The sequence below is a fragment of the Podarcis cretensis genome (genome assembly GCF_951804945.1).
Source record: "Podarcis cretensis genome assembly, chromosome: 7".
Lineage (NCBI taxonomy): Eukaryota > Metazoa > Chordata > Lepidosauria > Squamata > Lacertidae > Podarcis > Podarcis cretensis.
The window spans coordinates 59,099,182-59,124,700 of NC_137176.1; the positions used below are offsets into that span (position 1 = coordinate 59,099,182).

Below are 25,519 nucleotides of genomic sequence, written 5' to 3' on the forward strand. Positions count from 1 at the left end.
GCAGCAGTAATATCAGGCCATTTTAATTAAAAATGTGCTTTATTTAACAAGTTCCGGTGTTATTCAAAACAAAATATATAAAATTTCCATTTACAACTGATGTTAAAAGAAGTATCAAGGGAGCAAAGGCCAGTACAGTTGCACGTTTTCACCCCAATCCAATGAAGGAGTTTCTCATGTGGAAGCTCCATCATTTTCTAGATTGGAAAGCACATCTTACTGCATATCCAAATGTGGATGTTGTCCATCTGCATTAATTCCAATTATGTATGACTACAGCTGGATTGGATCACTGTTCCACAACCCCCTAAGCAATAAGGCTCACATATTTTATTCTCCAGGCTAAGTATGGGCAACCTGTGTCCCTCAGCCAAATTTCAAGAAGCAGAAAAATATTGGGGGTGGGGGAGTGGTGACTGAAAGAGAAAGAGGGTCAGAAAAAAGGTGGGTAGTTGGGAGGGAAAGGAGTGGCAGAAAGAGAAAATTAGTTGTCCTGTCCATGTTACTCTGCCACGCACTTCTGGTATGTGACCCCCAACAAACTACCACTGAGGGAATGCAGTCTTTGACAAACAGAGGTTGCCCACTCCTTGTACAGTCCATTCTTGCCAACTCAGAGACGATGTGTTAATTGCTGTGGTAAGCACCATAACAATTATTTATGCTAATAACGGAAGGCAAGGGCTTGTCATGAAGTAGTGATCCTGTGAGCAAGTACCGCTGGGTGGGGCCCCTCAGGCAGGTGTTAAAAATTAGTCCCCAAAGCGGGAGTATGTGATGGGGATGGCTAGTTGCCAGCATTCCCCAGCCCCTGTAAATCTTTGAGTTAACCTGCTGGGGGGGGGCATGCCATGTTTTAAATTTGCTGTTTGATGCTCTGTAGTTGGTGGAAGAGAAGATGTCAATAAAACCTGGAACCCGTTCAGTGCCTGTGTGCAATCGATTTGTAGCTTGGAGGGAGGACTTGGGAAAACGACCCCCTCCTTGACAGGGCTTACATTTATTTTTCATACACTGTCCAAAGAAAATCACACTGGACTCCAACTCCCATCATCCCTGACCTCTGGCCATGCTACCTGTGGCTGACAGGAGTTAGAGTCCCACATTTAAAGGCTACAGGTTCCCTATCTCTGCTGTACTTTCATCCCCAGCTCTTAGAATTTCTTCAGCCTTGCCAACCCATATTCTTTCCAGCTCAAAACCGATGTCTACACTTGAGTGGTATGGTTCCATTATACACATAGCCCTGAATATGTATCACACTCTTCAACATACATGTAGTGTGAATCTCATCCCCCTTCTACTTTGATTATCTCCACCAGCAGGACAGATTCTAGGCTCCATTGACTTGACATTGTCTAAGTAATAAACATTTTCAATAACAGTTAAAAAGAAATACAGTTTTGGCCCTTTGCTACAAACCCTAGTGACATTTTTTCAGCAGATGCATGGTTATATTTTTAACAGCCAGCATGGTCTCTGTGCACGTTGGTTTAATTAGGGTCTCCGGCAGCAGAAATCCAAAATGACCTGTATCACGCAGCTCAAATGCAAACGCATATGGGATGCCATTTTTGTATGCCCAATCCATAGAACTGCCAGAACTCACATCTGGAAAAAGGAAGAGGAAGGAAAAAAATAATAATTTTAAGTGATGTGTATGAAAGGACATGCTAGTTCCACAAGTTTATATTTTAAGTTGTTTTTCTAAGCAACTCCAAAGGCGCTAAATGTCCTCGAATCCAGAGATGCCGAAGAGAAAGTAGCTTTGCAAGTTGGACTAAAATTTGATCTAAAAACAGTTTCATCAGCTCTCTTTCCCCTGATTCTGTAGATGTATGTAGTACAGTGAAAATACCTATATTGCAGGTGGGGCAAGAGGGAGTCCTTCACCTTGCTGCACTATATCTGGTTTGTAATTGAGTTCAAACTGCTGACTACCAAGGCAATTTTGTGCTGGCAGACCTGGCTCTATCAGCATGCAATGACCTGAGACAGTCATCCATTTCTATGCTGCTTCCTAGCACTGCATGATGCTGGAGTGGCCCATTTGACAGTACTGGGAAGTTTTAGACTTAGTAACCAAATCAACCTGACCACTTCTCCACTGCTGCAATGACTCAGAGGACCAGGGTTAAAGTAATTAATTTTAACTCTAAAGAAGATCTAGGTATTACACAATGGAAAACAAAATAGCATGGATAACACTCTCTACTTTCTCCTTTCACAAAGGTTTCAACTTGCCTTGTGTGTAAGACAATACATGGAAGTTTATTTTCTAAGATCAGGCTCAAGGAAAGGAAAGGCTAGGAAGCTAGGAAGAAAAACTTCCCTACAATTTACTAACAATGCAATCCTATGCATGTCTAGTCAGATTTAAATCCTACTGAGTTCAATGAAACTTGCTGCCAGCTAGGAATGGATAAACATGTCACTTTCAGTTTCTCATCTTTCCAGCCTTAGCTCCAGTTCTCCACATCTCCATTTCATGGAAATTGATCAGCATTTTTCATGTGAATTTCCCTTACTATACAAATTTTATATTCAGTTTTGTGTTCTATACACATATTTGCAATGCAGTTTCCCCATATGCATTCCAGCATGCTATTTTCACTAATATATGCATTTATGAAAAATAAAAGAAAAAAAATTCCTTCCAGTAGCACTGGAAGGAATTTTTGACTATGGCAGACCAACACGGCTACCTACCTGTAACTGGAAATATGCATTTATATGCAGACTTCAGTATATGCATGTTGGTACACATTACTTGGCTGGAGAATGGCACTGAAAATTCGGATAACTGCAAATTTCATTAGCCTTTTATATGTTTTCAGCAATGTGTGTTTTATCTGTATTCGTTCTAATTTTTGTCTTCCACATCGAGTCCCAGTTTTGAGCAAAAGGAGGGATGTAAATAAGTATTATTAGAACAACAATAACAACAGCAACAAACTGTGAAGAATGGATATGGTTTGCATAGTGTTTTGAAAAGTGTGAATCAGGCAAGATCCTCTTTAAGCGTCAACTGTATCAAATCCCCCACTTCCTGCTCCCAGGTAAATATGTACAGAACTCCAGCCTTAATCATAACATTTCTCAAGAAGAACATTAATCCCTGTCGTGAGCTGCACTCAGCTTGCTGTGGGCTAGAAGAAAAAAGAACACGCTACCTCCTACATTTCCACTGGTGTTGAATGATTGAAATGCAATTCTTATTTGTTGTGTTTCCCACACCGAAGTACTGAATTAAACAAGGGTTGAATGGCGCAATCTGTGGCTAACTACAAGCTGAGCACTCCCACTATAGTCTTCATTAACTATAACAATATCTTTTAAAAATCTATTTTTTAAAACTTAAAAACCTGACATGACATGGAAGTTGCTGTGTGGCTGAAAACAGCATGGGGAAGTATGTTGTTAGAAGTTGGGGCAAGGCGGGGGATGCTTAACCAAACGTCCAGTTGGTATGAAAAAACAGAAAAGACTGCAATCCTATAGCCACTTACCTGGCAGTAAGCCCCATGAACTCAGTGGGAGTTACTTATGGGTAGATGTTTATAGGATTGTGGTGTTGGTTGCCTTAGGGAATGAAGTGTCCTGTTAATACTTTGTCTAGGAAACCGGTGGCAACCTGTGGCCTTACTGATATTGTTACACTTTTAATTCTCATCAACCCCAAGCCAACAGTCAGGGAATTGTAGCCCAGTGGCATCTGAAGGGCCACAGGTGCCCTAGTCCTTGGGTTATGTTCATACCACTTTTCATTTTATACCACTAAATTTTCAGTAGACTGAAGAAAAGCATTTATTTCTCTCTGCATTTGTTCTTCCAAAGTTTCAGATCAGAACAAACTAAACGAGTGAAGCATATATTCCTTTGCTATATAAAGCTGCTGGATTTCTTTTGTCTATCATAGTTGTCTGGAGACTTCCATTCAGGCTCTGACAGTTATTGAAAATTCAGACTTTAAACATCCCAAGCTCCGCTGGGAAGAAGATGAATTTTTAATATTCTGTAAAATATTTCCCTGTTGAAGATATTTTACTTTGGTTTTTATTGTCTTCAAAATGATTGTGATCTAAACCCAGAATTCAAAAAGAACATAACCCAGAGTCTGAGTGAATTCTCAGTACATCAATATTCTCTACAAATATGTGATAAGAGACAACCCAGACATCCTTGTAAGCTCAAAATACATATGCCCTGATCAGCAAAAGAGATCCGTGCAAGGAAGCATTTTGTTCCTGTAACCGACCCACATTCAGATATGTGTCTGGATGCTCATCCACACTGTGGTCCTCATTCAGACACCACTGAAGGGGCTGAATGTCCCTTCTGATGAATGGGAATTTAACTTGCACCATCAACTGTTAACTTCTGACTAGTTGCCCATAACTTGAACTGGATTGAAAGCTCCATTGGAATAATCACAAACATCATTTATTATGTCAGTTGTTTCTCAGTGCCCTCTAAAGATCCTCTTATATTGTCTCCAAGAGGCAGATTGGTGTGTTGTTGTTTTTTGCCAGCCTTAGACTCCATTGCTACAATTATTAGTACATCAAGAAGATCTGGGCTACATGGTTAGGTTTCTTAAATCCCACTTCAGTCATTGGATGGGACCCAAAGCATTACATGCATAGTTCTGCTCACCCATGAGAGCTCTTCAGCTTTCCTTTCCAGGGACAATCTCCATTCTTACTGAAAAGTCCATCCAAGGTCCTGTGGGCATCCCATGGGGTACAAGAGTCTGGCACATAAAGGGCATATTGCTCCCTCCACTGGACATGCATGGAAGTGTTTTTGCTTGTGCACAAGACGTGTCAGGCTGGCATCCAAATATTGTTATGAGTTTGTGGGGGCAAGATCTCCCTAAATTCTTAGATTTAGTAAATGTTAGGAATAAGTTGATGCTTGGGGTATTAAGGGAAGCTGCCCGACTGCTGAATCCTGTAGTGTCAAAAAAACACAGCAGTTCAAACCAGTTTTCCATGCTCAGGAAGTCCTTGGGAGAAGAAGGGTCATTTGCAAGAAACAAAGAGAGCAAAATACTGGGCCATTAAGAACGATTGGCAATGTAAATACTGCCAGACAGCAGAGAAGTGCCCCCTCCAGCTCTGAGTGAGTAGCAGAGGCAAAGGCCAATGGTAGCAGACAATGTCCAAGTTTAGGGTTTCAGCTTTGGATGACCTAGGTTGGTGGAAGGGCCTTGAAGCCAGTTGGCAGCAAGAAGGGGAAGGAGGGGCAGAACTCCATGTGAGTTGGAGGTGACAGGTTGGGACCAAGAGACACAGAGGATGATTTTTTGTTATCTTTTGAATCCAAAGCTGCCTTTAAGAGGAAAGCCAGACCCTCATAGGATGTGAATGTCCTGCAATCCCTCCATCTAGGTGCAGGTTGTATATATGCATGGCATGTAAATAAAACCATATATGATAAAGACACCACAGTCTCTGCTATGCCCAAAAGGAAACAGAAACTCTAGGTAAGTGTCTGGAACCGCAGAAATCTCGCACCACTAAAAGAGATTAGGGTGGTGTGTAACAACATAATGTAAATTTCACGCAGTCGTCTCTTGCTTCTCATAGCAGACTGAACAAAGTTCTCCTTGAAATGGTTTGCTTGCATCTTTACAACACAGCCTACAATGCTAACACAGTACAAATAGAAAACTAATGAACTAGCATACTGGAGAAACTTACACAAAGTGCTGGAGGCAGGGCCATATCGGTATCTTATCCCATAAACTGACTGCAAGGCATTTACAGCGTTAAAAGCAGCAGATTCCTGGGAAGGGAACAAAACAAAACAAAAACCAGAGAGAGAATGAGAGAAACAATTGTAGTTATCCCAAAATTTCAAGTAACATCCAACAATTTATTAATGTTCCTCAAACTTGATTTTACTTCATTCCCATTTCAAAGCTTCCAAACGCCAGCATAAATAATCTGGTTCACATTTTAGCATGTTGAGGTCTTTGTATGCTGCCATATGCCTGTTGCCTGTCACTGCATGTAAGGATTTGTGGACTTAGATACTAATTGAACAATGGCATTAAAGGAGGCATAAGAAATGGATGCCTCTGACCCCACACCTTAAAGCAGTGAACAAGGATGAACAAAGAAGAAAAGGTTTGTTTTCTATCTTCCCCTTTCTTCTAAAATCATATTGGAATGGTAAGATAAAAGGTAAAGGACCCGTGGACGGTTAAGTCCAGTCAAAGGCGACTATGAGGTTGTGGCGCTCATCTCGCTTTCAGGCCAAAGGAGTTGGCGTTTGTCCATAGACAGCTTTCCAGGTCATGTGGCCAGCATGATTAAACTGTTTCTGGCGCAACGGAACATGATGATGGAAAGCAGAGCGCACGGAAACGCCATTTACCTTCCTGCCGCAGTGGTAACTTTTTATCTACTTGCACTGGCGTGCTTTCAAACTGGTAGGTGGGCAGGAGCTGAGACAGAGCGGCGGGAGCTCACCCCATCGCAGGAATTTGAACTGCCGACCTTCTGATTGGCAAGCCCAAGAGGCTCAGTGGTTTAGACCACAGCGCCACCTGCATCCTTGGAGTGACTGGGCAATTAAAGGAATCAGCAAGGATCCTCTGCCTGGATGCTTACAATCTATGCATGGGTTGGCTGCAGAAAAAGAAAGATCCTACCCCTCCCTGGAACTTCATGCTCTGCTTCCAACGGGTCTCCAATTCACCTTATGAGAATAGTTAATTTTGTGCAAGAGTGGGGAACCTTTTGGTCCAGCATGCCAGATTTTTATCTTCTCCCATGCCTGCAGGTTAACTTTGACAGTGGGTGGTACACTGGTACCTGCCCTAGATTCCCAGGATCTTCATGCCATTAAGGCTACTTTTCAGATGTCTACTGAGAATCTTCATCCAATTCACACTCAAGAAGATGCCGTTCCAGAGCGACAAGGCTGGGCTCATTGAAACACTCAAAATATCATTATATTTAAGTGATTTCAGTAGCAGAGTTGTTTCTGTCCAGGATATGAAAAAGAAAGGGATTTATCTTGACAAGAACCATTCACTATGCAGAAATATCCCTGAATTATATTTTGCAGTTGCAACAGCCAGTCTGTGACGGGAACCAACTTTCAAAAAACTTAATTATGATGTTACAGATAAGGGAACTGCTGAGACTCTGCTTCTGTATTTCTATATATTTTACATTTAAGAATCAAATGAGAAAGTATATACAGAGTGCCCAGATGTGCTGACATTTTTGGATACCTCTAGAGAGCTGGCGGTAACAGTTATGAAGAGTCACAGCAGATGTCCGCCATGGCACAAAGAAATAGGTGGAATTTATTCAGTACTAGGTAAAATAGTTGAAGAAATCTGTAGCTACTTGCCCACAAGGATAACAACCGTTCTGCCACACATCTATTACTAAATGGTTCCAATAGATTTTTCTATGCAGTATGATTTCCGTTCTGGTCTTTTGCTGCCTTACCTTGGTTCCCTCACACCCAAGCAGGGTTTGGCTCCCAAAACCATTCATCTCATTTGTCACTCTGGTCATGAGATGCCACTCATTGAGAACCTTACACTGGCTTCCTGTCCACTCCCAGCACAAGCTTATTGACTGTGCTTTCAAAGTCCTCCATGGCCTTCAGTACATCCTGCCCATGATCTTTGCTTCTCCAGCTTCACAACCTTCTGCTGTCTGAACTAGTTCTCCTCCTCCCTCAAAAGACTCCACCCTTTCTCCCCTGGAGGCTTAGAGTTGCCTCCCAAAACACCTGTCTGATACCACCACCATCTTCATTCAAAACCTTTGGCTCAACCCATAATTTATCACAGTTCCCGCAACTTACCCTGTAATAAGTAATCCTAACCCTGCTTACATGGGACGCAGGTGGCACTGTGGGTTAAAGCCTCAGCGCCTAGGGCTTGCCGATCGAAAGGTCGGCGGTTCGAATCCCTGCGGCGGGGTGCGCTCCCGCTGCTCGGTCCCAGCGCCTGCCAACCTAGCAGTTCGAAAGCACCTCCGGGTGCAAGTAGATAAATAGGGACCGCTTACCAGCGGGAAGGTAAACGGCGTTTCCGTGTGCGGCTCTGGCTCTGGCTCTGGCCAGAGCAGCGATGTCACGCTGGCCACGTGACCCGGAAGTGTCTCCGGACAGCGCTGGCCCCTGGCCTCTTAAGTGAGATGGGCGCACAACCCCAGAGTCTGTCAAGACTGGCCCGTACGGGCAGGGGTACCTTTACCTTTACCTTTAACCCTGCTTACATAGAGGAAGTCCCACTGAATTCAAGCTTGCAGCCTAATCATGTGCAGCTGAAAGAACTGGATGTTCTTTCCCTGTGAACCCTGCATCCTTCCTTGGTTGCTTCCTCTGTGTCAGGCTCTAAGCTCAAGGTGGGGATCAGTTCCCTTGTATTCTGTAAAGCTCATTACAGTTATTGATTTATAAGTATTATAAATGGCTACAGGACTGATGGTAGTGGAAGAATATGGACTGTGGAGACAGAAATAGCTGCATTCCCGTTCTTTCTGCTCCCCCCAAGTTTTATTCTCTGGTCTAAGTGCTATCCTGATACAGGGAACCACAGAAGAAGAAGAAGAAGCAGGAGGCTGAGTGAGCTCTGTTGTGCTATCATGGGAAGACAGATTCTAGCCTTCTAAATAGGGATGCGCCTGCAGTTCCACATCTGTTAACTAGGTTGCCATATGAGAGGTCACTAATTTTATGCATTGCTGATCCATATATGGAAACCAGGGATGGACAGAACAGTCTGTTTCTGATCCATGTCGGTACTGCAGATGTTTATTCATAAGGTTCATTTTGTCCTGTTTCCACATTAATCTCATATATGTGTGTGTGTGTGTGTGTGTGTGTGTGTGTTTACAAAAATGCATGAACATTTATATTTAAACATGTATTGAAGTAACCTATTCTATCTCAAAATATGTATTGAAATACATATTTATCTGAATTTGATTATTATTTTTCAGCTGCTGTTGCAAATTTGGAGAAGAGCAAAATCAGAAGGTGTCAATTTGCATTCATCCAGAAGGTGTCAATTTGTGTCAAGCACCCCTGGTTTCTCCTTTGGATGTGTTCTGTGGATGAGGGTTAGTGTGTGTGTGTGTGTGTGTGTAGTGACTGTCCAAATGCAAGTACTTTGTGCTTCAGCTCAGGTCTCTGTTGAGACAGTGTCTGGATGAATGACTGCCTGGGAGTGACACTGCCCCAAGTTCCATGGTGGGATATTAATATAATAAATAAAAATAAAGGGCTGTATTCAACTAAGTCCTACTCAGAGGAAACCCATTGAAATCAATGAACCTAAGTTAGCCATGTCCATTAACTTCAATGGGTCTGCTGTGAGTAGGACTTCTTTAATTAATAATAATAATAATAATAATAATAATAATAGTTCATTTATGCCCCGCCCAGCTGGCTGGGTTTCCCCAGCCACTCTGGGCGGCTTCCAACAAAATATTAAAATACAATGGTATATTAAACATTAAAAGCTTCCCTAAACAGGGCTGCCTTCAGATGTCTTCTAAAAGTCTGGTAGTTGTTTTTCTCTTTGACATCTGGTGGGAGGTCGTTCCACAGGGCAGGTGCCACTACTGAGAAGGCCCTCTGCCTGGTTTCCTGTAACTTGGCTTCTTGCAGCGAGGGAACTGCCAGAAGGCCCTCGGCACTGGACCTCAGTGTTCGGGCAGAACGATGGGGTTGGAGACGCTCCTTCAGGTATACGGGACTGAGGCCATTTAGGGCTTTAAAAGTCAACACCAACACTTTGAATTGTGCTCAGAAACGTACTGGGAGCCAATGTAGGTCTTTCACGACCGGTGTTATGTGGTCTTGGCAGCCACTCCCAGTCACCAGTCTAGCTGCCGCATTCTGGATTAGTTGTAGTTTCCGGGTCACCTTCAAAAGTAGCCCCACACAGAGTGGATTGCAGTAGTCCAAGCGAGAGATAACTAGAGCATGCACCACTCTGTGTGAATACCTTTTAATTCTATATTTAAACAAAATAAAATGACTTTTATTGCAAGTTTACTCCTGAGAACATCATTGCTGTGAATCCTCGACAAACCCTATCCCATGATACTGATGACCCTTTCAGTAGTAGAATCAGGGTTGGTTTAAGCTCCAGTCCCACCCCCATTCCCACTGTCATACAACTTCACTTCAGATCCCCTGACCATGGTTACTGAAAGAAATAGTTTAATAAATTAAATAACCATCTCCCCCAAAGACTGAAATAGACTACACATGCACATGTCTGTGCTGTAAAATGCAGTCAAAGACAAGACTTAAATGTGGGGAGTTGTGTATCCTTTTCTCCAGTTTCAATGCCCTAAATAATTTAGTGCACTAATTCAAAGAGTGGCTGGCTGCACAGTTCCGTCTAGTATGCTGGACAGAAGCCTGTTTGCCTTCAGCTCAGGAATTATTAAAGAGTCCCCTCATTTCTGAATACTGAAGCCCATGGTAAAGCTTTCATCTGTTGGCCAATCTCAACACGCAAAATAAATCTGAGGATCTGGTGCTTGTGAAGTTTGCCTCAGGGGATGGAAATGGAAAGGAAATCCTTTGTGATTCTGCTTTGCAGCTCAGCGCCGTTCACAATAAACTGAGATCACATCTTACATGGTTGTTGACGGCATGGGTAAATGTGCCTTTCTTTTGTTTTCTGTGCAACTGCATTGGTTATTTGATATTTGTGACCTTTCATTGCAGTTTTCCATCATGTTTCCTTCTTCCTCACCACCAATGTGAAAACAGAGTGACATGGCCTTTTGACATATCTCTTGACATGTGGGTGTTGTTCTCCTGCTCTGCCTCGTGCCGTGCTGCAAATTGTTACTGAACAGGGAATGTGCATAGAATACAGGGGATCCACTGGAGACTAAACAGTTCAGGTGATACCTTCACCTTTCTGCCAAGTGTGGAGAACAGCAGGGGCTCTCTTGCACCAAGCCCTGACTTTGGTCCAAGAATGATGCTCTGGCCACATCTGTGATATTGCAAGTGATCTCTGATGCACCTCTCTGGCTCACATGTTTTTGGTATCCTTCAAAACATTCTTAGACCAAGCAATCAGTTGCATTGCTTCAGAGGTTCCCTTCTCAACTGCAAGTAGCACTGACTGAGAGCACGTAATCTGTTGCCTAGCAATTCCCATAATACATTCTCTTCCCATAGAACAGATATTAGCATAGCTATATAGATAGTGAAAGCACTGACTGAAGTTTAAGGAGGCAAGGAAATAGAGGAAATAGAGTCTGACCTCAAGTTAAGTACACATGGGCATTTTTGATTGGCTTTTTAAATCCCTGGCTGCTTTTGTCACAGTATTTTGGGCACTCGTCTAACTCCTGTCAGACCCGGTGCCACAAAATCTTTCTGCAATATTCCTAATGTTTTGCACTATCTCTCTTGGATCCTCAAATGAAGCAAATTGCTTATTGTATTCATTACTGATCATATAACAATTACATTGGATGATATGCCCGTGCATAAATATGAAGTATAACTACTTTGAACTGAGAGCCACACACCAAGCAGCAGCATCAGAAGAGTTTGGATTTGATATCCCACTTAAGTGAGATGGGCGCACAACCCCAGAGTCTGTCAAGACTGGCCCGTACGGGCAGGGGTACCTTTACCTTTACCTTTAAGGAGTCTCAGTAACAATGCAATAACAGCAGCAAGAATATTGATGGCTCAAAAATGGAAACAAGAAGAAGTACTGACTTTGGAAGAATGGAGAACAAAATTAACAGATTATGCAGAACTGGACAAACTGACTGGAAAAATTAGATTTCAAAAGGACCATAAGTTTCTTGCGGACTGGGGAAAATTTACTGAGTATTTGGAAACTGTTTGTGAGGAATATACAACGCTAGTGTGCTTTAAAGAAGCTTTGTGAAAATATAAGGAATATTGTAAGAAAGTAAATGAGGATAGAAATATGGTATTTAAAGGCAATACTAAAATTAAGGAATGTGAAGACAGGAATTTAATCACGAATGATTGTCAGAGAAGTTGAGGGAGGTCCAATAAGCTAAAATATGTGATGTGGAAATTTGTATGATTGGAGTTTCTATGGAAAAAATTAATAAAAAATTTATATATATAAAAAAAGATATGCCCGTGCATAAATATGAAGTATAACTACTTTGAACTGAGAGCCACACACCAAGCAGCAGCAGCAGAAGAGTTTGGATTTGATATCCCACTTTATCACTACCCTAAGGAGTCTCAGGGACGCGGGTGGCGCTGTGGGTTAAACCACAGAGCCTAGGACTTGCTGATTAGAAGGTCGGTGGTTCGAATCCCCGCAACGGGGTGAGCTCCTGTTGCTCGGTCCCTACTCCTGCCAACCTAGCAGTTCGAAAGCATGTCAAAGTGCAAGTAGATAAATAGGTACCGCTCCGGCGGGAAGGTAAATGGCGTTTACGTGCGCTGCTCTGGTTCGCCAGAAGCGGCTTAGTCATGCTGGCCACATGACCCGGAAGCTATACACCGGCTCCCTTGGCTAATAAAGCGAGATGAGCGCCGCAACCCCAGAGTCAGTCACGACTGGACCTAATGGTCAGGGGTCCCCTTTACCTTTTAAGGAGTCTCAAGGCGGCTAACAATCTCCTTTCCCTTCCTCTCCCACAACAAACACTCTGTGAGGTGAGTATAAGACGCCCCCTATTTTGGGGAACTCCAAATTAAGAAAATGGGGGGGGGGTTGCCCAGAGTTGCTGAGCTTTTTCAAAGGGGGAATCCGGAAAATCGCTCACCTGCCTGACATATGCTGCCACTCGCACACATTGCAAGTCGCCCATCATCTGCCCCTTCCAATCGCCCACAGCGACAGCTAGTCAACACCACCCCTTGCCGCAGCCACCAATAACACGCCCAATAGCCACAGACAATCTCCGGCTCGCGGCAGCAACCAATCCCACGTCCCCCCTATAGACTATCCATGTATAAGACAACCCCCAATTTTTTACATAACTTTTAAATAGAAAAACATTGTCTTATACATGGAAAAGTACAGTAATTTCTTCAAATTCAAAGTGATCTGCAAGGATTCAAAATTCTTCAAATCCCATACTTACCACACAGCTGAAATTTGGAATAGTCGCATACTTGTAAGAGTAGGGATACAGCAACATCTGTGCATACGCATGAAAGGACAGGTAAGCTTTTATTTGCTTCCGGTGTTTGCGAAGAAAGTGAGCTACAGCCTTCACTTCTGGCTCAGATTCAGGGAAAGGACCACAGTATGTGTCGTCGCAGGGGTGGGTGGAAGCCCCTTCCTCTGCGTGTTGAAAAGAAAAATTAAATTAAACCCACAACATTTAAATTGGACACAAGCCAGGAAAACACCCACAGATATCGTGCTGGTGCTGATGGGGCTCTATTTTTATTAAAACAAACTCTCTTGAACCAAAAAAAAAAAGGGGGGGGGAATAGAAAGGACCAGTTGGCCAAAACCGCTTTGCTGCCTGAGGCTAAGGCAGGGCTGACATTAGGGAGAGTAAGGTAACAGCATCTTTCAGCAAATGCTGGTGGGCATCAGAAGGAGCTGCTGGAGGGCAGAGTGGTGCGAGCCACATGGCTTATCCTGCACCCCCATAACTATCCTACGGCCCTCAGGTGCACTGGAGGACATTATCCTATTGCCCATCTGGAAAGTAAGATTGAACTGCCATTCTTTTTTAAATTTTTTTAAATATATAATTTTTTATTAGTTTTTTTTTTAACATATCATTTTCAACAGTAATTAAACATACTTTTACATCTTATTCAAATTTTTGACTTCCATCAATCCTGTCTGAAAATTTTCCAATCTAATCTCTCTATACATTTCTTATCTTCCCTATTACATTTCAAACTCATAACCAATATCTCTATCTTTTTCTACTTTGTATCACTTCGTATATTTCTCCTTACAAAACTTCTTGTAGTCCTACTGGTGTAATTTGTTGATTACAGTTGCTCTTCAATACTTCTTCCAATCTTCTGTAAATCTCTGGTCCCACAGGTTTCGAATCCTTCCTGTCATTTTGTCCAATTCTGCATAGTCCATTAATTTCATCTGCCATTCTTCTTTCGTTGGAATTTCTTCTTGTTTCCATTTCTGGGGAACTGCCATTCTAGTGTGTTTCTGTGTACTGAATGGTGGAGGTACCATTCAGGCAGCAAAATATATTGGGCTGGGCGAAGGTGAAGTCTATATATATATATATATATATATATATATATATATATATATATGCTGACTATTGAATCTCACTTTCAACCCTGGCAAAGGGACAGTGCACCTGAGGTCAACAAGATCACTTAGATGGGCGCGGGGTGTGTGTGTGTGCTGCATGACACAGCAGCTCTGTGTCATGCACTGAGTTGCACACAGCACTGAGTTGCACACAGATCTTTTTTTTTATTGGTTTGGGCAAAGGATTTGGCATAAATCAGAACTTGAAGCCCTTCCACTCCGGCTGTTTAAACTGAAGGCGTTATTTAAACCAGGTTGGAGAGTGCCTGAAGCCTTTCTTGTAGTAGCTTCAATACTTCAGAATAGTCATGCCAATTAAAAGAACAGAAGTGGATGGAGTTTTTGTTTGTACCAGCATGTATGTTACGACTACAGGAGTGCAGATGCAACATTCCCAAAACACTAACCATGGCTTAATCACAGGGAGGTTTACCAGTTTCTGATCTGTTAATGGTTAGCATGATGTCCTTTATGCTCTTTGTGTAACCAGCTTGGGTTTAACACACAAAAATATATTTTTTCCAGGAATTCTGTATAACAATGAGACCTTGACTGCTGCATTTTTTCTGCCACAAGGGGCTTATTAAACACTCCTTTTAATAAATACAATTTGCATAAAATGTACTTTAAATAGTAAGGGGATGAGAACCAGCATTGCATGACGATCCTTAAAAATATGAAGTATAATAGGCTATATAATTAGCATAATAACTCAGAAGTAGCTAAATAGCACTTGCATAGTCTGAGGAACTAAGACACGAGAACTTCTCTTCATGGCCATCAGTGAAAAAATGCAAAGATTATCTTTGTCTGAGCTCAGATGGGCACTTTGTGGTAGTGAGGGCATGTGGTATACTCTCTGCTAAACAGACAGCCACCAAGTAATCTAACTCAAGAGAATCATCTCCTAATTTCTTATCAAATGCTATAATTCAGTTGTTTTCAAACCTTCTAGCTTCAGGAAAGTATTCCCATATTGCCTGGTTCGAAAAGACCCGCATTAGTTCAAATTGAGCTGTTTAGATGTCTAGTCTGCTCTTCCAAAACTTTTCTTGAGGCAGCTTTGGATCTTTGCCTGTATAATGGATTGGTGTTCTTCATTCATAGTGCTAATTTCGCAGCTGTTAAAAGGCTTATCTTTACCTCCTGCTGCTGCTGCTGATGTTAACTAGCACAGATGAAATTGAGTTTATACCAGGCTAGAGAAAGTTAGGTATGGATGCTTCTATTCATGACCATCCTGCCACAACCTGTAAATCAGGGGTAGGCAAACTAAGGGCTGGGGGCCAGATTTGGCCCAACTGCCTTCTAAATCTGGCCCATGGATGGTCCAGGAATAAGTGTGTTTTTACATGAGTAGAATGCATCATTTTATTTAAAATACATTTCTGAGTTCTTTGTGGGGCCTACCTGGTGTTTTTACATGAGTAGAATGTGTGCTTTTATTTAAAATGCATCTCTGGGTTATTTGTGGGGGCATAGGAATTTGTTCATTTCCCCCCCCCAAAAAATATAGTCCAGCCCCACAAAAGGTCTGAGGGACAGTGGACTGGCCCCCTCCTGAAAAAGTTTGCTGACCCCTGCTGTAAATGTTAGTTACAAGATCTAATTGAGGACTGGGTCACACTGACTTATAGCTCCTTTGTTGCAGTAGAGACTTCAAGTCTTCATACATGATGTGATTCTCTGATGGGGCTACAAAACCAATTTGCTACTGCCCAATAACATGGCACAATGCAATATAGCTGTTATTGCATGGCCTACCTCAGATGGTTACTTCCTTAAGGTTACAAAGTCAGGAGAGGTTTCTTTCAGACAGAAATAAAGCAATAAATTATTATTTTTAGATGGATTCAATCATTATTTTACAACATTTATATATGGGATGATTAACCTCAATCTTCTTTTACTAGCTATGATTTGCAGCTGACTCAGGTAAATTGTATACTTAACTTTGGTAGGCTAAGCTGATAGCAGCTGTTCCAATTTCCTATCGAACCAATAGAATCTCTGTGTACTACTCCTGTATCATCCCCACAATTATGAGGAACACAAATATTAAAAGAGAAATGCTAGCTGCCATGCACAGCTATGCAGTTCTCTATATTATTACTATATTATCTAATGTTTTCATTCAGATAAGGTTTTCGAGTTTAGGTGGGGAAGGATAAAAAGGAATTCAGTAAATGTCAGCTATTGTCGAATGCCAGAGTTACTGTCACAACAAGACAATAAAAATCCAGGAAATGACAGAATTGCTCTACAAGGTTGTTTCAGAAGATGGTCAAATTGTTCATCTCCCACTGCAGGAGACAATCATTAAAGTGAACTCGATATGTTGTGCTTTCTTGAGATGGATGAAGGAACGAAAACAGAGCGTATGGGTTGAAAAACTTGATAGTGGCTTTCATATTGATGCAAAGAGATGGAACAGTGGATAACCTGTAACGTCCCAACTACATAGGCTGAGAGATATGGCATTATCTCCTTCTGTCATGAACCCAGAGATTCAGACACAGAGTCTGAGGGCCCAGTAGTGCAAATGGAAGAGCACCACCACTAAACTATAACCCCAGCTCCCCTAGCCCCAAGATACTAGAAACCCTGGACCCCAAATCTGGATTTGTGCCAGAGGAGAATTTACCAGCTTCGGCGCTGTGGGTTAAAGCCTCAGCGCCTAGGACTTGCCGATCGAAAGGTCGGCGGTTCGAATCCCTGCGGCGGGGTGCGCTCCCGCTGCTCGGTCCCAGCGCCTGCCAACCTAGCAGTTCGAAAGCACCTCCGGGTGCAAGTAGATAAATAGGGACCGCTTACCAGCGGGAAGGTAAAAGGCGTTTCCGTGTGCGGCTCTGGCTCGCCAGAGCAGCGATGTCACGCTGGCCACGTGACCCGGAAGTGTCTCCGGACAGCACTGGCCCCTGGCCTCTTAAGTGAGATGGGCGCACAACCCCAGAGTCTGTCAAGACTGGCCCGTACGGGCAGGGGTACCTTTACCTTTTTATGTTGTTGTTGTTTTCCATAAAAATAAAGAAAATATGTAAATTTAAAACCTGGGACGTTTTGCTTTCAAACCATATGATCTACAACTGAGCTTCTCAAAAATAAACAGTCTGGGTGTGTAATAATGTTGCCTATATGTATGTCACTAGTAAAATTAGAGGCACAAATGAAACAAATAACTCCATCCATGTGTACCATAGACTGCAAAGCCAAATCTGGAGATATTCCTACTTGCATTAGAGAAAGGAGTGAGCCACAAGAGGTAGGCGCTGTGTCAAGGTGCTTATGCCAGAAAGGAAGAGAAACAGAGCTGACACAGAAGTGCTGCCTTAAAGGAAAAGAAACAGTCTCGCTCATTGAATGCCAAACATGTGCTGAAGAAATGCAAAAACAGGATTCGTGCTCAAAACCTACCTGCCCTCAGGCACCTGTTAAGAATTTCAAGGCCTGGAAACTGGAGATGGAACTAAGACATCTCCATGAGAACACAGAGTGAAGGTTGTTTTTCTGAATAAAAACAGGTCAAGATAATACAAACTATGACTTCCCTGTTCAGGTTTTTTTTGTCTCTTTGAGAGAGGCAATGTAAGATGACAAATGTTCATGGGATTCAGAGCAAAGGACTTTCAAGCTCTAATTCTGTCATAGATGTTGGCTTGCATTGTATCCTTGGGCAAATATGCAGCAATTCTATGTCTCCATTTTACTTCTGAAAAATCACTGACATCAAAAAAGGACTGTTCTAAGAATCAGCTATCTATAGGACAGCACGTTTGAGGGGGAGGGGGGAAAGGATGCACATGGGAGTGCCATCTGAGCAGAGCAAGCACGGACGTGTATATTGATGTGAAAGGTAAAAACTAACTGAAATGAGGGATGAATTCCCGCCTGGGTTGAACACATTTGATGTAATAACAAGCAATATATAGATAAGAGAGCCAACCAGATGCAAATCTGTTCTTCATGTCTTCAAAAAAAGGCAACTGAGTTTCAGAATTAAAGAATTTACTCACTTCATTCTCTTCTGTTTTGTTGTGCAACATGGGATTAAAGGAATGAAGGAGACCAGAGGCACTGGCATAGATTCACTAGGCAACCGTGAGGCAGTCTCTCAGTTTCTTTAGGCTATAATATGAACTAATTAAGTATAAATTAATTAGAATGGGCCTAAGATGTGGAGCTGTGAATCAGGAAGTTCCTGCTTTGAATCTCATCTCTCGTTTTGAACACAGTAGGTAGCCATTGGCAATCTACTCTCGCTCTTGGCTTCAACCTTCCCATCTGCAATATGGAAGGTAATAGCAATAGTGACTTTACTTTACAGGGATGTTGTATGTATTACAGCTAAATAATAAACGGTAACCACTTTGAACACTTGAAAGCACTATACAAATGGTAAGGTAATAAATTTTATTATAATTTTTATTAAATGCATACACGGGCTGCTGATTAGTCACATACCATGCTTTTTTTCTGGGGGGACGCAGGTGTATGCATACCCCTAAACATTTTGTGAATCTAAGTTTGGCCTCATTGAGGGGCAGTATTTCAATATGAGTAGGAAAATGAGTTTTCCCAGTAGTGATGAATGGAAGTGAGAGCTGGACCATAAAGAAGGCTGATCGCTGAAGAATTGATGCTTTTGAATTATGATGCTGGAGGAGACTCTTGAGAGTCCCATGGACTGCAAGAAGATCAAACCTATCCATTCTTAAGGAAATCAGCCCTAAGTGCTCACTGGAAGGACAGATCCTGAAGCTGAGACTCCAATACTTTGGCCACCTCATGAGAAGAGAAGACTCCCTGGAAAAGACGACAGAGGACAAGATGGTTGGATAGTGTTCTCGAAGCTACCAGCATGAGTTTGACTAAACTGTGGGAGGCAGTGGAAGACAGAAGTGCCTGGCGTGCTCTGGTCCATGGGGTCACGAAGAGTCGGACACGACAACAGGAAAATGAGAGTACCCCTAAACATTTTTTAAGGGAAAAAAGCACTGGTCACATCAATTATTTGAAACCCACAAAACTTTGTAGTTCTCTAGTGGGTTATTATGCCTACATCTAGTCCCATATTGAGGCCTACAGCGCTAAACTGCAAAGTCCGATGGCATATCCCCCAACATTCCTCAAATAAAAACAGGGACATTCTATCCTGCATCAGTGCCCCTTCCCACACCCGGCATATACGCACACTGCCAATGGAATATGGGGGGAAAGGGCTGGGCTGACTGAGCTGCCCCAGTGGGACTTGCATTTAAGCATGGATATAATTCTAGGCTAGGGATTGTTGCTTCTTTCTTTCTGCTTTCACCAGGTGAGGAGTGAAGTGTGATTGATCTCTGTGTTTATAGTGAAACTGTTAACCATGGTTTGATTTGCTTCGCAACCTGGACCATATCCAATAAAAATTTGCAGTGCACTTTAATATCCTAGATAATAAAATTGCTCCATAGCTTGCTAATTCAAATACAGGCTAATTCTAGACTTACCACACCATTTCACCTTCCAGTTACGATTGGCATCTACGCCATGGCAACGGAATCTTGAATTCTTTGATCTTGTTTTTCTCCAAAATCGATCCTATCCATAATTGTTTAGAACATGGAAAGACAACATATATATTGGTAAAAAAAGCATCATGTGCATATTAACAAATTCTTGTAAAGATACTTCATGAACTCCCTCCCCAAAGACATATTTTGAAACACAGGCGGCTCTTAACTTATGCTGGGGTTAAGTTCCAGGGATAGTCCGTAAAGCCAGAACTGTGTGTAGTCAAAACACATTAGGTTCAATGGTGGGTGGGATTGCCAATGTCCTTGTTCCTGGATGTCCGCTATCTTCCTTATTTTTTACTTTGGCCAAGTGCATAAAGCTGAATGTGCACGAGTTAAATGCAAGCATGTTGCAAATTACCTGTCCTTGACTGCATTTGTAGAATCACAGAATTGTAGAGTTGGAAGGGATCCCTAGGAGTGATCTAGTACAACCCCCTGCGATGCAGAAATCTCAACATGCAGTCCCCCATTCAATTTTAAACCATTCCAGATCCTACAATGTGCTAGCAGTTTTACTGCTGCTCTACAAGGAGGATATCAGTAAAAATATATACTGAATTCTAACTCTTCTAATACCTTAATGCTGGAAACATGACTTACCTGGGTCCAGCTAAAATGGTATCCATCCACATTAAAAATAGGCATGATGTAGAAATACAGTTGATTTAACATTCTTCTCATGGCTGGGTCACTTTGATAGGTCTGGAGAGCCTATGAATGGGCAAAAGAATAATCAAAGTAATGTTTGTAATCAAAAACCCATAGGAACCATCCTGAACCCTTCATATATATATGAACTGCAGAGCAGGACTAGAAACATAAGGCATGCTAGAGCTCAGATAGATTTTGGTGCTCAAGCAAAGTTCTACTAAGACAGGCATCCACAAACTAGGATAATGCCATTAAAAAGAAACTCTACTTCTTTGTTGCCAAAGTTCCACTATTCTGGAATGGCGTAAAAAAAACACCATTCCAGTGCCATTAATCTAGTTCCTGTCTTCAGATATTTTTGGGCAACATGGAACCAGATGACCTGGAAGCAGCTCCCACTCCAGCCTGAGTCAGGCCTAGGTCAACAAATAAAATATTAAGTAGATAGAGATTTAAGAGCACAGCTAACAATCTGCAGATAACTAGGTCTACTACTGCAGTCTACAGGGTCTGAGCACTGCTATGATCCATGGATGCTGAACTGATTCATTATGGCATACAGAAGTATATTTGCCTCGCAACAATTCATATTTGCAAGTAAAATACATGGAAGAGCATTAAAACTTAATAGATTCTGGGGTGTCTATGCCCCACTGATTAATAATTTCACAGCAGTCTGGTGATGGTTGTTTGAAAATTCCTTCATGCAGGAGCTTCTACTGTGAAGCCCATCTCCCCCTCACCCCCCAATATCAGGTTTATAAAACTTCATTTATGTCCATGAATGTTTTTCATTCAGAATTAAATTCAGTTGCTATGTCCCATAATGATTGCATGTGAAACTGAAAACAATATATAACTGAATTAAAAAAAAACAAAACTGTTTTAATCGTAAAAAGCCCATAGCATCACTTGTTACATAAGGGAACTGATTAGGTTCGTAATTTCTGCAGCAAGGTTAGAGATATTGGTATATTTGTGGTACTGGAAACTATGCAGAGAGACTGACACAGCAACTTGGCTCATCCAAAGGAAATGCCGAGGAGGACAATTTTTATAAAATGCAATATAGCTTTTAGCTGCCAGAAACAGCGTTCAAATGACATCTCCAGCACAGTGGTGCAGCTAGATAACATTAGACCCTAGATTTAGGCCACATTCCCACTATACATATAAAGTTCTATGGTAGCACTTTAGCGGTCATGGCTTCCCCCAAGAATTCTGGGAGCTGTAGTATGTTAAGGGTGCTGAGAGTTGTTAGGAGAGCCCCTATTCCCCTCACAGAACAACGGTTCCGAGAACTCCCTGGGAAGAGAGATCGGCACTTGAACCACTCTGAAAATGTGATGGGTGATGGGAGTTGTAGTCCTATAACAGCCGGAGGGCCAAAGGTTAGCCACTCTTGCTGTACACTTTCCAGTTATGCTATATTTATTGTCCTCCTGTTTTCCTTGTATTGTTTTGTAGTAGATAAACACACAATGTCATGGCAAAGAGGAAACTGCCATAGTTATTTGCAAAAGCATGTATAGCATGCCTCACTGTGGCAACAGCAGGTACTGCACCCTATCTTTTAAATGCAGGCTTAGCAAGCTAATCATTGCTGAACATATTTCATATTTATTACAGTTTTATCTCCTCCCTTTCTCCAAGGAAATGAGAAGGTGTGCAAGGCTCCCTATCCCACACCATTCTATCCTGTCAATAACCCCGTGAGATAAGGTTAAGCTGCAAGGCAATGACTGTGAGTATTATAGCCGAGTAGAAATTTGAACCATGGTCTTCCTAATCCTAGTTCAGCTCTCCAACCATCATACATCTCAAAAGGACTGGAATATTTGCCACATATCCGTGCACAGAGAGCAACATGTAAGAGCTACATCACTGTGTGCAGGGGCGTAGCTAGCTGCTCTGGCACCAGGAGCGGCAGGGGTGGGGCGAGCCACCCACAGGGGCACCGCAGCAATCCGCCCAGGCAGATGAGCTCTGAGCTGCCCACAGAGTCCGCCTGGCGGATGCAAGCCCCACGCTGCTGTTTCGGGCAGCGTGGAACCCCAAGCCACCACTTCACTCCCAGGAGAGACACGTGGCTCAAGCGCACTGCAGGCCAGGCCCCGTGGTAAGTGCCAACCCCCGCTGTCCTAAGTCACAGTGGCAGTGGAGTTATTCACTGGGATGTACCAGAGCGCTTCATCTTTATCTATGCAGGAAATGGCTGGTAGCAGATTAAGCTGCATTATGGCTGCTAGCAATATTGTCAAAGGTTAAGGTTTGAGAGCACCCTAGCCTCAGCTTGCTTCTGACAGATACGGCTACCTTCACCCTAGTTAACCATTACAAATGAGTTCCAGATACAAAGGCAGCAAACTGAATGCGCCGGACTTACAATTTCCTAATTCCAAAATACAACGGAGGAATCGATCCTTACTTCTTTCACAAACCACTGGCAAAATGCTGGTCCAATCCATTCTCTTGCATGGATTCCACAGTCTATCCAGACAGCTTTCTTGTAAAGGCGTGATCTTTTGCCGAGCTGCAATAGTAAATGTGCATAAGTGAGGAAAAAACAAAAAAAACAGCTGAGCACCACAAACTGCTTTTGATAGTTCCAAAAGAACTTAACTTTGCAGCGCAGGAGGAAGCAGCAAGAGCAGAAACAAGCTTAAATCTCCTACTGGACTCATGGAAATAGTTTCACAATTCTTTGGCTCCTGGCTCTACTATCTTACAAAATAAAATTCGATGGTATGTTTTCCCTTCCTTCTGAACACTTTCAAAAGAATTACATGTCAGGCTTCCTTCCAACTCTATGATTCTATGTTCCTTGGTGGAATTTCTTTGGCCATTCATGTTTATTGTTGTGAGTTTAGTGGGTTGGGTAGGCTGTATGCCTGATGCAAAAGGCATTTGAGTTCCTGGATTCAACAGGGACTCAATTACACCTGCACATTTTCAATCCTGAACCTCTCAGGAGGAACCCTTTTTGTACTTCGGCTGTATATATGCATGTGTAAATAAACCATATATCATAAAGAGACTACAGTCTCCGCCCTCACTCATTCCAAGGAAACCGAACCCTGGGTTAGCACGTGGAACCACTGGAATTTTGCAGCACTCAAAGATTGGGGTGGCCCTACAGCATTATATGCCAATAACTTCACAAACATTTTATCAATTTTATTTTACCTTTAGCACAAAAAGTGGTCTTCCTTCATATGACTTGCCAACACAGAACATGTGGACAAGATCTGAATGAGTTTTGTTCAGATGATACATCCAACTCTGAATCTGAAAAAGCAAAAATAAAAAGAGACAAGATGCATCTTTTTGAATCATTTTTCTTATCATATATTAAGGTTACCAGATGTCCCCGTTTCCCGGGGACAGTCCCCAGATTTACAAATCAGTCCCCATACAAAATCCATTTAAGTTGAAAAGTGTCCCCGGATTCATTAAAAAAATATATATCTGGTAATCTTATCATATATGAAAATGAAAAACCAGCACAATATTGCAAAGGCTAGGAATCCCTTAAAGTGTTTTCAATGCATATTATAGAGTTTCCTAGTTTGCATATTTTTTAAAGGTTATTTAAAAGGTTCTAGAAATAACACGTTTGCTAATTCCCCAGGACATGCACTTGCAAATACATGGGATATCATTTTAATGTTACCTACTTCTTCCAGTGAATGATATATTTCATAGCTGTATCCTGGTAATGATCTACGATTCCTGGATGACCCCAAACCACTTTGCTTTTCTACTGCTTTTTGCAGATCAGATATGAGGACGCTGTGTCAAAAGAAAGCAAAATGAATAAATGCAGACCAAGGAAGAAAGGGCATAGAAAAATGCAGGAAAATAACACTGTTACGGTAAGCTGAAGTAACATAGATTGAAACACGTTGAGGAACTATTTGTGTCACTTTCATAGGTAAAGGTAAAGGTACCCCTGCCCGTACGGGCCAGTCTTGACAGACTCTGGGGTTGTGCGCCCATCTCACTTAAGAGGCCAGGGGCCAGCGCTGTCCGGAGACACTTCCGGGTCACGTGGCCAGCGTGACATCGCTGCTCTGGCCAGAGCCAGAGCCAGAGCCAGAGCCGCACACGGAAACGCCGTTTACCTTCCCGCTGGTAAGCGGTCCCTATTTATCTACTTGCACCCGGAGGTGCTTTCGAACTGCTAGGTTGGCAGGCGCTGGGACCGAGCAGCGGGAGCGCACCCCGCCGCAGGGATTCGAACCGCCGACCTTTCGATCGGCAAGCCCTAGGCGCTGAGGCTTTAACCCACAGCGCCACCTGCGTCCCTTTCATAAGCCTCCCTAAATTGGTTGTGACAGCATTCTGGTATACTGTAATGTGCTGTCAAACAAGCTAGTTGTTTTGAAATATAACAGTACTTTGAAAAATGGCGAGAAGTTGTTGTTGTTTTTAAGGGAATGACAGAGCATGATGTAAACTAATTAGCCAGTATTGAAGTTTAAATAAAAAACTTAGTATCTTCCACATTTTTGCTAGATCCTGTTTTACATTCAGACTTCTAAGAAGGGTTACTGTGAAAATGAAAGAAAACCAATCTCTTTTTACAATCTGGAATATGTTAATCTTTGAACCTTAAAATGCAAGTGGATCTGGGCTCAGCCATTTGTTGCATGAGCTTCTCTACTCAGCTTTGCCTAAACCTTGTCAGCTTTCCCATGGGCCGAGGACTTGTGCAAGAGGGCTTTGCCCCCCCTCCTCTCACCATGGGCCTCCTGCACCCCCAAACTGGCCAGGAGAACTCCCATAAGGTGTATGAGGAGAGGGAATATTGCTCTGCTATGCTTGTGCACACAGGACATTTGTAGTACCACAACACTGAATTCCACCCTTAATTTTTAAAAGCCTATTTAATTAATTTATTGGTGTTGCTGAGAGGTGGATTTGGGTTTTGTTTTATTTTGGTATATCGACTTTATTCTCCAGTTTGTTTTTTATTTTTTTATAGTAATATTATAGTAATTTTTTTATAGTAATATTATGCTGCTGTTGTAAGCTGCTCCATGGGTGC

At 42.3% G+C, this 25,519-nt stretch overlaps 1 protein-coding gene across 5 annotated transcripts in view; it reads right to left on the reverse strand.

The window, feature by feature from the left end:
- Positions 1-1,346: 1,346 nt before the first annotated feature.
- CPA6 (carboxypeptidase A6) overlaps positions 1,347-25,519 on the reverse strand; it is a 52,905-nt gene continuing 28,732 nt past the window's right edge. For all 5 annotated transcript variants that reach the window (XM_079983146.1, XM_079983147.1, XM_079983145.1 and 2 more), the window contains 8 exons: positions 24,147-24,261; positions 23,656-23,757; positions 22,898-23,002; positions 20,419-20,529; positions 19,750-19,840; positions 13,098-13,300; positions 5,706-5,790; positions 1,347-1,611 (listed from right to left, as the gene is read on the reverse strand). In XM_079983146.1, coding sequence (XP_079839272.1) covers positions 1,424-1,611; positions 5,706-5,790; positions 13,098-13,300; positions 19,750-19,840; positions 20,419-20,529; positions 22,898-23,002; positions 23,656-23,757; positions 24,147-24,261 — 1,000 coding nt within the window. In that variant the 3' untranslated portion in view covers positions 1,347-1,423. The remainder of the gene's footprint in view (positions 1,612-5,705; positions 5,791-13,097; positions 13,301-19,749; positions 19,841-20,418; positions 20,530-22,897; positions 23,003-23,655; positions 23,758-24,146; positions 24,262-25,519) is intronic.